The sequence below is a fragment of the Chiloscyllium plagiosum genome, chromosome 17 (assembly GCF_004010195.1).
Source record: "Chiloscyllium plagiosum isolate BGI_BamShark_2017 chromosome 17, ASM401019v2, whole genome shotgun sequence".
NCBI classification, from domain to species: domain Eukaryota; kingdom Metazoa; phylum Chordata; class Chondrichthyes; order Orectolobiformes; family Hemiscylliidae; genus Chiloscyllium; species Chiloscyllium plagiosum.
Window position 1 is genome coordinate 51,233,233 of NC_057726.1, and position 14,937 is coordinate 51,248,169.

Genomic DNA, 14,937 nt, shown 5'->3' on the forward strand with positions numbered 1-14,937 from the left:
AAGGTTCAAAAACTCAAAAATGGTCAATCAAACATGGCTAACAAAGCAATTTGTGGATTGTATAAGATTAAAAGAAAAGGCCTGTAATGTTGCCAGAAATAACAATCATGCTGAGGATTGGGAAGTTTATAGAAAACAACAAAGGCGGCTCAAGAAACCGATTAGGAAATGTAGAATAGAATTTGAATACAATCTGCAAAACAGATCAAAATGGGTTGTAAAAGCTTCTATAAGAAAGTTAAAAGGAAATGTTTGACTGAAGTGAATGTGGGGCCGTTACTGGCTGTGTCAAGAGATTTTATAATGAATAGTAGAGAAATGGTAGAGAAACTAAATGATTTCTTTATGTCTGTTTTCACTGAGGAAGATAACCAGAGAGTTCTTGGATTAGTGTCTCTGGAGAATGAGGAGTTGAAGGAAATTAGCATTGGAAAGAAAATTTTACTGGAACAATTAATGGGGCTAAAAATTGATAAATCCCCAGGCTCTGACAATCTACATGCCAGATTGTGGAAATCTTTTAAAGCCAGTTCATTAGAGTTCAGGACTAGCTTGTTCCTATGAAAATGAAGGATATGAATGGCAAGATTTGGGAACCTTGGATGACAAGAGAAGTTGTGAACTTAGTCAAAATGAAAAACAAGGCATACATAAAATTTTGGTGAACTAACTCCACAGGGTTGGTGCCCCTTCACCAAGTCACCCTTTATTTAAATGTAGAGAGTCCTTGATGCAGATCCAGCTCTCTCAGAGCCAGCTGTTGGAGTGAGCAGGATGTCTGATACTCTTGTTCTTATCTGTCAGCCAGGGCTCCCTGGCTGGACCAGGTTAACAATCCCAATCAGGGAACTCATATTCTGTGAGGTCCACCTGGCTGACCTAGTTACAATCACTGCATCCCTTCCCCTCAGAGTCTTTTTTTTATATAGTTCCTCCTGGGGCATTTTAGCACTGGGTCAGGTTCCTCCAACTCCACCTCTGATACAGGTGACGTGTAACGCACAGTAACTCATCTCTTGCTCCTGGAGCATCTCGGAAGAAATTCATTCTCTTCTTTAGGTGGCAAAGACATCGAGGCAGTGACATCCATTGTGTCTATCTCAGATTCCAAGGTATCTTCAATGCTTGAAGGAGAGGGAGAACCCATGGATTCCAAAACATGGAAAGGTTATCAAGGAGCTTTACACCCGCACTGTTTGCAAGTTTGTAGCTTTCATATGGTCCATATGTTTGTTCAGGATTGTTGCACGCACCCAAACTTTATACATCACTGGACCTGACCTCATGTTGACCATGCTGCTTAATCATACAGGGCCATTCACATGATTTTTACACCAAAGTTTGTCCTCTGAATTAAGCTATCTCTCTCGCTTAGCCAGGTCTTCTGTCTGGTATTGGTGTTCCTGCTGCCATTTCATGTATCCCCCCAACCCAAGTGCAGAAAGATCAGATTTAACCTGTGCAGAGCTTTCTCCCCATTAGCAACTCTGCTGGAGCTATCCTTGAGGAGTGGTCCTATGATCAAATAGGAACTGGGACACTTTGGTATCTAATGAAGCAGTGGGATGTTTCTTTAAACCTTCAACATTTGGACTGCCCTTTCTGCCAGAGCATTGGATGGCATGGAGCTATCTTTATATATTAAATACTATTTGACTTTAGGAAGTACTCAGATTCCCTGCTGGTAAACAATGGCCCGTTATGTGATCAACACTTCCAGGAGTCAGTGTTTTGCAAAAAATGTTCACAGTTTCTCTATCGTTATCCCCATGTTTGACAAATGAAGTGTGTGCATATCAAGCCACTGTGAGTGGGTGTCCACAATATCTAAAAAAATTGATCTCATGGAAGGATCTATATAGCCAATATGTAACAATTCCCACGAAAGTGGGGGAGCTGCTGGAGGTAAGTTTAGTTCTTGTTGGCAATCTGGGCACTGCCTTATCATCATGGCTATGTCTGCATCTGATCCTGGTCATCAGTCATAACTTCTTGCCAACATCTTCATTTTGGAAACTCGTGGATAACCCCAGTATCTGGCAGCAACATTTGCTTGGGACAATCACCCTTGCTCCCCATAACAATATGCCTTCCTCTAACATGATCTGATCTCTCTGTGTCCAAAAGCTTTTCAATTCTGGTTGTGATGGCCTTTTGGTTTCCCCCAAACCACCAGCTGTTTCGGTTTTGCCAGGACCGGATCTTTCTGTGTCCAATGTCTGATATTGTCAGCTGTGACTGGAAACATGTCCAGAAAATTTAAAACCATTATGAATCTTCCAGTGGTGATACCACCGGTGCTGTATCTGCCATCAGGCGGCGGTTCAATATACCTGCATTTGTTACTTGGCCTCCTGGACAGTGTTCCAACTTGTAATTATACACACTAAGTATTAGAGCTCACTGCTAAATTCAGCCTAAAGCTACAGTGGCACTGCCTTGTCCTCCTTAAGTAGACCTAAAAAAGGTCTATGGGCAATTGTTATTACAAACTTACATCTGTAAAGGTATTGGTGGAACTTCCTGACTCCAGATATGACCACCAAATCTTCCTTCTCTATCTGAGTATATTTACACTCTACATTAACTGAAGTCCTGGATGCATATGCTTTTGGACAATCCTCTCCATTGGGCCAATGTTGAGTTACTACTGCCCCAATGCCTTACTGAGATGCATCGCATTTCAATACCAGATCTTGCTTAGGATCATAGTATGCCAACACCTTAGAGGATGATAACTTTTTCTTCACTTCCCTGAAAGTTATGGCTTGGTTATGTGATTATTTCCAAGGCTACGGGAAATTAGGTACAGGTAATGACTAAATATTAATGAAGGGATAATTGGCTGAGCACTTGGCTGAATTAATAAATCAGCATTGGAGCTGTGAGATGTTTAAGTTGAAATAAAATCCTGACTAGCAATGAATATGCTTTGACTCTGTCTAACTTTTAACATCTGGTGTTTAGCATAAGTCACATGTAGTTTTGCTCTACTTGGTTTACATAGTCATGCTAATCAACATACATTGTCCTAGTCAATCACATATTGATCTGCGCCAAATAAGACCATCTTTCATAATGTTGTGCCTGGAACAAATATTACCTATTTTATATTCCCACTTGTTACATAATTTTTGCAATCTATCTCCTAAATACAACATAATCAAAATTTATGCAACTACAAAAATAGAGTTTTGCTTACTTGAGTCCCTTCCAGCATGGCATCTTCAACATCAAACCTTTCCAGAGATAGGCAGGTAGCCACAGTTTCAAAAATGTATTCGTATCTGCTATCTAGCTGGGTCCGTTTAGCTTCATGGTCTTCTCTTAGTTTATGCTGAAATACAGTTCAACATAGCATAAGACCTTTTTTAACAATATGGGAACTTTCACTTCTTTTGTAAGCGTTCCCATCAAGATAACTATATCAGAGTAAGGAATGGAATACTTTCACCCTGGCGCTGGGACCAGTGTCCAGAAAGCAGGGAAGAATCGATTAAAACCAATTTTAAATACCAGTAGGCCATAGCTGTTTTCTATTGGAATTAACACATCACATCATTTTTAATTCGATTCAACCAGAATAAGTGAATATGATCATTGGAAACCAGTTGGTATCCCCAACTGAACTTTAACTGGAACCATTTGAATCTCAGTAGAAGGCATTGATGTGTTGTCTAGTTTGATGATATAAAACTGAAAAAAAAAGATTCAAAACCAGTTAGGATTCAGTTGGCCAGTTGACTTCAACTGAAACCATTTGAATTTTACTGCAACCATTTGACTTCTGGTTGAGCAAATTGGCTAGAAAGCCAGATGAATTTGAATGAAGTGAAGCCAGGTGAATGCAGATACCTCAATTATTCTTCAAACTGGAAACTATGAGTCAAAGCCAATTGGACTGAGTCAAAATCAAAGGATGGCCAAATGTGCGAGGCAAAAAGTCATTGATGTGTCAATGCAAATATTCACATCAAGTTAGCAATGTCTCATAAGTAACGCAATGGTATCTCCCCACTTCACAAATATGAATACATAGATACAAGTTTATTCATACTGTGCATTCAATATTTTTGTTTTATGAGCTTGCAACACTTTCGCTGTACTTAAAATAAGCTCATTATATCAAAAACCCATCAGAATAATAAAAAATGCCAAAGGATTTTTTTCTCAAGAAGCATGAAAAACTAATATAGGATTAACCATTCTCTTTAGTTTCCTGACACAGAGTCACTTAAACTACAGTGAAAACATTCCATAATAACTCTTGACAGGATTAGGAAATATTTCATATTAAGCATGCATACCAAGAAAAATACCAATTAAAAGCATGAGCTGAAAGACATAGCAAGTACAAGTGGAAGAAAATACAAAGAAATTGACAGTATAAATACAAGAAATGAACATTTAAACACAAGTCTCACAACCACCATGCATGCTCACTACATGGTCAGTGAAGTAGCTTAATGGAGCTCCACAATGATTTAGGTTAAAGCAGACCAGCAGTCAAGCTATCGTTTAAATTAGTTTGATGTCAGTTTATTATAAGTGTCATGATCATAGCTAAAATCTGACCTGATAGTTCTTTTTTTTATTTTAATGAGGTGGTCTTTCACTGTACATTGTACACACACTGCTGCAGATTTGACTTTATCAGGAAAAGAGAAGTTTATCACGCAAAAGAAATTAAGATAAAATTGAAAAAAATTATCAATGATGCAAGTTTAATCATTTTGAATCACTTGGTAAACTACAGTCCTATTAATCTCAACAACACTCACTTACAGTGCTCAAACACAAAAGAAAATTGCATTCTCTGTCACACTTTTAGGTTTGACTTACTTGTGACATCAATTCCCAGTTTAGAGAATCTTATGCCTCTTCTTAGAGTCTTCATGCCACTGGAGGTAGACTGTCTCAGCTCTAAATAACTCCTTCAGGTTTCTAACCAAACACTTCTGACCTGGTACTTTAAAAATAAACTCCTTACCTTGAGTTAACCTATTCTAATAGTTCTAAACTGTTTCCCCTTTTCAGGAGCAACCGTTTTACACATCCAGCTCCAGCTAAGACTTCTGCAAACCTGTCAAAGTAAAACCAGAAAACGTTTCCTTTCAAGCTATGGGTATTTCTCCTAACAACTCTCCCGATGTAAACGAATCTCTATTAGCTTCCCAGATCTATCTCTCTTAAGCTCTGATGAAGTGTCATACCAAACTCAATGTTAACTATTTCATTCCATCGATATCGCCAGATCTCTGATCTTTTCCAGCATTCTCTGTGTTTTCTCTTTCTCACATTTTTTAAAAGAAATCACCATGGCTAGAGAAATATCTACAAGTTAGTCAGACACAGAGACAAAAATCCACAATCTGTAGTTGAATAGGTGAAGAATCAAATCTCGAGTAAACTGTTTTCAAGGAAAGTTAAAAATCACACAACACCAGGTTATAGTCCAACAGGTTTAATTGGAAGCACTAGCTTTCAGAGCGCTGCTCCTTCATCAGGTGGTTTCGAGAAAAGTCACTGTGACGAGAGAAATACATACAAGTTAATTAAGTTAATAAGTTTGTTATCAGGTGGTTGCAGCACACGCAGCAGCCAGTGACTGCCCATAACCATTGCCAAACAAAAACCTGCTGATCCTGCTTTTACTCCTTGAGTCCTTTATCCCAGGAAAGGCCTGCTCCTGCCCAGTTAAGTGTATAATTAGTGCTTAATAACTAATAGGTGATGTGGGCTTGGATTGGCGCAACATCGAGGGCCAAAGGGCCTGTACTGCGCTGTATTCTTCTTCTTCTATGGTTGCAACACACGCAGCAGCCAGTGACTGCCCATAACCACTGCCAAACAAAAACCTGCTGATTCTGCTTTTACTCCTTGAGTCCTTGATCCCAGGAAAGGCCTGCTCCTGCCCAGTTAAGTGTATAATTAGTGCTTAATAACTAATAGGTGATGCAGGACTGTTGCCAGCTTTCCAGCTAACAGGGGTGACTCCTAATGCCTCTGCCCAATCTAACTGGAGCTCACTACAAACATAGTGCTCCTTAAAGATCATCAAAGTTGTCTATGTGTTGAACTTCAGGAGATGGGACAGTTACACTTCAGTTTTTACTGTGGAAAAAGAAATGGAGTCTTGAGAATGCAGAGAAAATAAACATTGATGTTTTGAAAACAGTTCACGTTAGAGAAGAGGAAGTGTTTGAAGTCTTAGAAAACATAAAAGTGAATTACGCTCTGGGACCTGATCAAGTGTATCCCAGCATATTGTGGAAAGTTATGGAAGAAATTGTGGTGCCCCTATCTGAAATATCTGTATCATCTATAACCACAGGTAAGGTGTGGGAGGACTGGAGGATCGCTAATGTTGTGCCTTTATTTAAGAAAAGCTGCAATGAGAAGCCAGGGAACTATAGAACTGTGCACTTGACATCAGTAATGGGTAAGTTGTTGGAGGTGATTCTGAAAGATAGGATTTATGTGTATTTAGAAAGGCAAGGATTGATTAGGGATCATCAGCAGGGAAATCATGTCTCACGAACTTAGAGTCATAGAGTCATAGAGATGCATAGCATGGAAACAGACCCTTCGGTCCAACCCGTCCATGCCGACCAGATATCCCAACCCAATCTAGTCCCACCTGCCAGGACATGGCCCATATCCCTCCAAATCCTTCCTATTCATACACCCATCCAAATGCCTCTTAAATGTTGCAACTGTACCAGCCTCCACCACATCCTCTGGCAGTTCATTCCATACACGTACCACCCTCTGCATGAAAAAGTTGCCCCGTAGGTCCCTTTCATATCTTTCCCCTCTCACCCTAAATCTATGCCCTCTAGTTCAGGACTCCCCGACCCCAGGGAACAGACTTTGTCAGTTTATCAGATCCATGCCCCTCATAATTTTGTAAACTTGATTGAACTTTTTGAGAATGTAACCAAAAAGATTAATGAGGATAGAACAGTAAATGTCGTTTACTTGGACTTTGGTAAAACCTTTGACAAAGTTCCGCAGGTAGACTAATTAGTAAAATTAGATCACATGGGATTCAGGGTGAGCTTGCCAATTGGATACAAAATTGGCTTGACGTTAGGAGACAGAGGGTGACTTGGTGACAGCATACTGGTCTTTGTGGAGTTATTTCATGGTCCTTAAAGGAACAAGAACAAAAGGGTAGAGATTAAAAGTGATCCAAAGGTATAGAATGTACTATTTGAAAGTGTAGTGGAAGCAGGTTCAATTGAAGTATTCAACTGAGAATGTATAGAGGGTATAAGCAGGCAGGGAAAGAGTTAAATTCTGAGTTTTGTGGAACAAGAGGTTTAGCTGAGCATGACTGAGATCATATAAGAACGTACAGTTAACAATGGGGTGCTGGAAGCAAGGGTAATGCGTTAACAAGGTGGAAAAGCAGTCATTTTGTAGAGCCATTTAATAATATTGGAAGCAATTAGTATGCAAGGTTAGCTAACAAGGGGAAAAGTATCGATTATATGAATCCATTGTAAGAACATTCATTGTGTAACAGTAAAGGGCTTGGTCTCTGCTATTGATACTTATTGATTGTAACGGTCACCAAATTAATATGTTTGTTGCCTGATCTGGATGCTCCTCCCTGTAAAATGACTATATAGTTCATTGAGAAACTGCTGTTCCAGGGAAGACCGAGACCTCATATCTCCGTGTACATGGGTGATCGTTCTCTCTCCCTCCAGGGCCCAGAATAAAGATGAAGCAGGTAAAACTATACTGTGTCTCTGAGCATTTTGCTTCGACCTGGGGGCTAACGAGACAACAATATTGTCATAGTCAGCAGGATCCAAACGAATAGTTATGATCAGGATAGTTCAGCCACCTGGAACATCGGTGTCTCGAGACGGACGGGCCCACAAGGTAAGATTTTAAACCTTTGTCCCTCTCAATACTCCTCTGTGCCGGAGATGGCCCCCTTGTTCAATCACTCTCTATTCTAGTTCAGTCGTGAAACACAGTTTTGCAAGCACGCCGGCAGGCAGAGGTTCGAGCCCACTGTACTGCATTGGGGGGGTAGGGGGGTGTGATTGAGGTTTGAGTCTTCTGCGCATACTGGGGTTCAAGTCCCCTGGGGTGGATTTGGTTGAGGTTCGAGTCCTCTGCATGGTACTGGAGTTCAAGTCCCCTGAGGTAGGTGTGATTGATGTTCGAGTCCTCTGTGTGGTACTGGGGTTCGAGTCTACTGGGTGGGTTGATTTGAGGTTCTAGTCCTCTAAACTGTGTTGAGGTTTGAGCCTTCTGTGTTTAAGTGAGCTTTGAGCTCTCTGTGTTTAATTGGGATTTGAGTTTTCTGTGTTTAAGTGGGATCGGGTTCTCTGCGTTTAAGTGGGGTTCAAGCCCCCGTGAGGGTAAAGAAAGGGGTTAAAGACCCCAGTGGCAAAATTTGAGGCTCTGCAAGTCTTTGTTCTGGGGGAAGAGAGTTGCTTGGATTGCGGTGCCATGTGGTCCACTGTGAGGGCTTTCTCTTTTTATAAATGTAATTTCAGTGAGAGGATGCAAAAAAAAAGAGAAACACTGAAATTAACCTGATACTATGGTTGAAAAAGGAAAGTTTCAATGTAGATTGTGCCATGCTGAGAGTATTTGATGTTTAAAAGTTTTGGTTTGTTAAAATACTGGTTCAGAAAATCCTTTTAAGTAAATGTTTTGCCTTGTTTGAATCAGGATCTAAATTCAATGTGTTTTGTGGGCTATGTAATAAGGCAGACTTTGTTTTTACATTAAAATTGTACAACATTATGTCCTTTTCAAAATTATCAAACTTGTAACCTTAAAACTAATTGATTGAGTGTCTTCAGCCCCTGATTTGTTTGAAATTCTACAATGCCTGTCTTAAAAAAAACAGTTGGGTCAGTGGTCATGCTGTAGCCAGATGAGGGGATTGTATTAAAATATCTTTGCCGCTGCTGTATTTTTAATGCAGAGTGTTCACAAAAAGAAGAGTGCAGTTTGAGTTTGATGTTTTGCTAAGATTTTAGAGAATATTAGAACCTGAGGCTAAGCTGTTTAAATTCTTTCAATTATTGTTAAGACTTCATTGGCCCCCTTCATATTGCAAATTCAAAGAACATTGATCTCTACCAAAGTTGCCACTGTAATTATGACTGCTTTATTTGGGAAGTTTCATTTGGAGAACATATTTTAATATATTCAGCATTTGTTTCCCATGAATACTTGAGATTTAAATCTGAACTGAAACTGCCTCTTCAATGGCTAAAGCACAGGAAACATTTGTTGTTTTCTTGCTGTTCGATATTTTTGAAATACTTATCCTGACAGCTTTCACATCAGCCAAGTATCAATTTGTTAAAGGAAAATAATTTTGTATAACCCGAATAACCAGACCCAAGTGTTTGATTTGAGGACCATTGATTGTTGTTTACAACTGACTGAATTGTTTAGGCAGTACAATTTAGAAGTTTATGGATTGTATAAAACTTGATGATGTCATAAATAGTGAACAGAGTAATAGACTTCAAGGACTCAAAGAATTTTGAAATAGGCAGACACAATTTAGTGTAGTTAAATGTTTGATTGTCTTCATACTGATACCCACCTTGGCAGGGAGGGAATGAGAGAGAAAATACAAAGATACTTTCAGCAGTTAACATTGTCTCTGGAATTTCTCCATTCAAAGGTGGAGCACACTTTTGGACCATCACCCACCCCTCCACAATCTGATCCAATAGAGTCAATCAACTCCTCAGTCATGAGTATGAAAAGTGAAGAAGCTAACAACAGTGAAGAGGAGGTCGGTACGCTTTTTGTCAGTGGCCTTGCTATGGACAGTAAACCACATGAGCTTTGCCTTGTCTTTCGATCACTTAAGGGATAGGAAATCATGTCAGCTGATCAAGCTAACCTCACAACAGCCAGTTGGCTTTGTTACATTTAACAGCAGAGTGGGAGCAGATGCAGCAAAGAATGCTGCATTCACCGAGCCTGCAGTAGCAGCAGCTGCACCCCACACTCAGATGTGCTGGTATTCTCCATTTGAAGCATCTCTGCAAGGACGGAAGTCTCGTCAGTTTTATGAAACATTTAACTGCCCTTATCCAAGAAATCAGATTTCTCCAAGGAGTGATGCAAGAATAGACTGGATTTTGTTTTTAGGTTGGGCTTTACTGAAGGAGATTTTGGAGAACTGGTTCGCTTCCACTGGACTTGAAGGGGATGGAGTGGTCACTAAGGACTGTGGATTTAAGAACTTTACTGGTGAATTTCTTTGCACATGGGAGGAGATTTCAACCTCGAATTACTGTAACAGACTAGTATTTTTGTTGTTATACTCATTGTATGTTGTGTGATAATAACTTGCTTAAATACTGGCTGTCAGAGTATTATGAAAGCTGGTGATGCCATCTCGGTGGTAATCTTGAAATGATAAAAGGAGGGAATGAGAATGTGCTTCCACTTTTACTTTGTACTTTTCTGTCTTTCATTTCTATATTTGCTTATCTCACCTTGTATCCCCATTTAGGTTTCTGTCCCCATATCACTCTTGTTCAATCATCACCTCCCCTCACCCTGCCCATATTGTACTAGCGAACAACCCTGCCAAGATATTGGTCCCAGTCTTGATCCATCCAGCTTCTACAGGTCTGATTTCCCCAGAAGATGGTTCTGATGCCTCAAGAATTTAAATCCGTCCCTCCTTTACCACCCTTCTACGAAAATCGTGTAAGAGCAGCACTATTTTCTTTTTCTGATCTCTCAAGCATGTAACACTGGAAGTAATCCTGAGATTACTACTTTGAGGTCCTACATTTTAATTTATTTCCTAGCTCCTAATATTTTGCTTTCAGGACCCCATTGCTCTTTCCCCTTTTGGACAATATTTCTGGCTGTCCTCCCTCTCCCAATTCTTTAAAGTGTCCTGCAACTGCTCAGTGACATCCATGATCCTGGCCTCGGGATGTAAAACAGGATCCTGGTGTCATGTCTGCTACCACCGAAACATTGATCTGTACTTCTAGCTCACCCCACCATCCAGCTGAGCCACTTCTGGGGCCATAGACTTGGCACTCATTGCATTCCATCAAGAAACCATCAAATCTCCCCTAGCAGTATCCAAAATGGAAAGTCTGTCAGAGAAGGAGATGTCTCAGTGGACTCCTGCTATACCCACCCAGTGCTTTTACTCTGTCTGGCAGTCATCCATTCCCTGTCTGCATGATGTCACCATGTTGCTGTATAGGGTATCCACAATAATCTCAGCCTTGCAGTAGACTACAGAAACTCTACCTGCTGCTCAAGGTCTAATATACATAGACGCAGATGGAAATACCCTGAACACTGGAAGTGTCCCTGAAAATAAGAATTGCACAAAAGGAGTATTGCAGCTGACTGAAATGTCTTGCCATGACATAACTTCAGGATTACACTCTTTCCTTTCACTTCTTCTAATTTAAAGGGGATGTTATCTTGTGCCTTATACTTTAAAAACACTTAATTGAACCGAAAGACCAATTTTTACTTTAAAGATAATACAATAGAAATTCTCAATTGGTCTTATTTACTAAGGCCATTACAGTCCCACTTGGTGAGCTTATGTTTTCCCTGCGATGTCCCTCTTGAATGTTTTCAAGCCTCACCCCTCCTTTCCAGCTATTTAACTCCTGGTCTCCTGAAGACTGCAGATAGAGAAAGGAACGGGAAAAAGACATTATTCCCTTCTAAAATTTTCCCTTTCCCCAAACTCACAGTGTTACCAAACTGCACCAAATTAGTGTGAAAGAGCACTTAACCTCTCTAATTTACCCCATCAGGACTCAGATCACTTCCCTAACAGGCAGTTAAGAATACACAGTTGAACTAGTTACCTAATTGCTTGATCGCATCTTCACTATAACAGAGGTCTTGGTTTACTTGCTTAGTCCTGTCTCCAAGCTTGTTGGGGAATTTAGACTTAAAACTTTAAATAAAATGCTAAATTGCAGGGAAACTGTTCTAGATTTACACAAAATTAAGCCTTAAAATGTAGCCCTCTTATCTTCCCTTTCATTAACTCATTGACTGACCATTCAGCACCAGGATGTCAACAAGTTGGTGGAGTGGCCAAATGGGTGGTGGATAAAGTTCAATGTGGAGAAATGTGACATGAAATTTTAGTCAAATGAACATGAAGAAACAAATTAATATAAAGGGTCTAAAGGTTGTGCAGCAGCACAAAGATTGCAGCCTTTGATGAATTGGCATACTGAATGAGTACTTACATGAGGGCTGCATCTGCTGACACCCTAGAAAATGCACAGGAGAAGCAATAAATATTAAGACAATTTTTTAAAAATGTGATTAGAAGTTAACAAACACACAAAAATGAAAAGATTTGACTGAAATTACACATTTTAAAAATGACACTGCCAGTGGTCATGTCAAGTTGTTAACAGTTTTATCAATTGATGTATTTTTGTGATGTTTCAGGTTAAGCATTTCACCCGAATATTTAGTAATACCTAAGCTATGCCAAGCTTAATAGCTATTGCTAAACTGATATTTTAATTGAATAATATAAACTTCACAAAGAATGTTCATGCATTAAGAAGAATATTAACAAAGGTCATTTTAATCATCTCCTCTTGAAGCCATGAAAGAAATCTAATCTTTATATCAACATTCAAACAAACAGCTGATTTAAGACCCTCTAGAGAATGAATACATTTAATGAAATCAAGCTCACTGAACATTAAATCTATTTGTACCATCAAAGTTAGCATTGGCTGATAATTAGTGGAAAATAATGATGATGAATAGCAACTCAATACAATGTGTTGGCTCTTCATAAAACAAAATACCACACAACCAATCATATTTACCATCCATATTTTAAATAAACAAAAATTAACTTGAGAGCTGGGTTAAAGATCAATTCACAAATTTATCTTCAGATTGTTATCCAATGACATCTGCAAGAAATTATCTGTGTGTGTGTTTACTTTGCATTTTTATCTTACCTATGTGTGTATGGCAGTGCAGCAGTGGACCTGGTATCTCTGGCTGAGGGGCAAAGTGCAAAAAAGCAAGGCAAGGCAGGGATGTTCTGAGCATCCAGACAGGCTAAGAGTCAGTGTGTGCTTGGTGCCTCTGAATGAATGTAAATATTTCCTGTAGGAGTATAAACTTTTTTGCTTTTTGCAACTGTGGAGACACTCTGAGAAATGTTAAAATTCCAATGTCTTATTTGTTTGGTTCTGTCTGCAAAGACTATGCAGAGCTGATTTAGAATGCTAGTATGTACTTATAGATGATTCTATGAATAAAGTATATTTTTGAAATAAAAAAAGAGTGGGTGTGTTATGACAATGAGCAATAAGCCCAGAGATGCATCTGGTCCAGTCCCTGAACACAAAGCATCTCAATTGCATCAATGTAATGATCGTTGCAGGCCTTCTAAAGGGTGTATATATTCATAGAAACCATGCTCATTGAACATCAATTCTAATCGTACCCCCAAAGTTAATGTTGGACAATAATAAGGGGAAGATTACTGCAGATGCTGGAATCTGTACTGAAAACAGCCAATGCTGGAGATCACAGCAGGTCAGACAACATCCATGGAGAGAGAGCAAGCTAACATTTCAAAAATAGATGACTCTTCATCTGGACAATAACTACATGTGCCCCAAAGTACTATCTCAAAGTGCAGAAGCATATTATAAGTGGATGCATCATGAGGTTCCTAGAGTCTGGCACAATGTCCATGGACATGGAGCGCATGCAGCCAGTGCCCATTAAACATGCCCTGAGAAATTGGTGCGTAGTGTCCAACATGCAGACCCTTTCTAGCAAGCAGTAAGCTGAAGATCATAACACCATAAGACATAGGAGCAGAAGTTGACTATTCAGTCTAACTAGTCTGCTCCACCTTTCACTGAGAGCATGGCTGATCTGATCATCCTCAACTCCAGTTTCCTGCCTTATCTACATAACCTTTGATTCTCTTACTGAATAAAAATTACTTATTGTCAGCCTTAAATATACTTAATGACTTAGCCTCGACAGCCCTCTGGTAAAGAATTCCAGATTCTACATAGGGGAAGAGGTCAAAGGAAACACATGAGCAGGATATAGGCTTTGTCATAACAAACTCAGAGCTCTCAAATGGTAGGACACCTATGGTTCACAATGTGTTCTCTCTATTCAATTTTCAATTCAAACAGTAATGGTTAAAGTCATGAGTCCAGGCTCTAATCCTATGCTCTACCATAGTATTAGATGAGCATTTATTTTCAATTTGCCAGCCATCCATCTTCTCTACAGATTTGATATGCAATTTGTTTCTAAAAGATGTTAAGCATGTATTTTTATGTACAGCTGTTATAAAATACAGTCAATGTGCATTTGGAATGTTTCTATTTTTAGCACAATTCAGGCATTGACCTCCTTTTCTTAACTTTTGGTTCATCATATTCCTTGAGTTGTTCAGTTAACAACTTTCATTCAAACCTGTATGCTCTTTTCTTCATAATATTTTCCTAACCATCCTCTGTTCTTTTGTCTAGTTCTCTACGTTCCACTATATTCTCCATTCCAATGCTCCCTGAAATTTAGAAGCAGCAAGAATCTCACTGAAACGTATAAGATTCTGAAGGGGTTTGCTGGGGTGGACACATAGGTTGTTTCCACTAGCTGGGGAATCCAGGAAAGAAGGGTACAGTACAGTACAAGGCATCACCCGTTTAGGACAGCTGAAGAAAATTTTCTTCACTCAAAGGATTGTTGTCAAACTTTGAGATTCTCTACCTCACAGACTTGTGAACAATATGTCATTCAGTATAGTAAAGGCTGAGATAGACAAATCGCCACCAGGACAGAACCCCACTGGTCCTCACCTACCACCCCACCAACCTCCAGTTACATCGTATCATCCTTCGTCATTTCCGTCACCTCCAAACAGACCCC

At 39.5% G+C, this 14,937-nt stretch overlaps 1 protein-coding gene across 1 annotated transcript in view; it reads right to left on the reverse strand.

The window, feature by feature from the left end:
• LOC122558738 (dynein axonemal heavy chain 5-like) overlaps positions 1-3,780 on the reverse strand; it is a 274,642-nt gene extending 270,862 nt beyond the window's left edge. Inside the window, exons 1-2 of the mRNA XM_043707530.1 lie at positions 3,772-3,780; positions 3,203-3,337 (exon numbers count right to left, since the gene is read on the reverse strand). Of these exons, the coding sequence (XP_043563465.1) occupies positions 3,203-3,337; positions 3,772-3,780 (144 nt within the window). The remainder of the gene's footprint in view (positions 1-3,202; positions 3,338-3,771) is intronic.
• Positions 3,781-14,937: the final 11,157 nt, after the last annotated feature.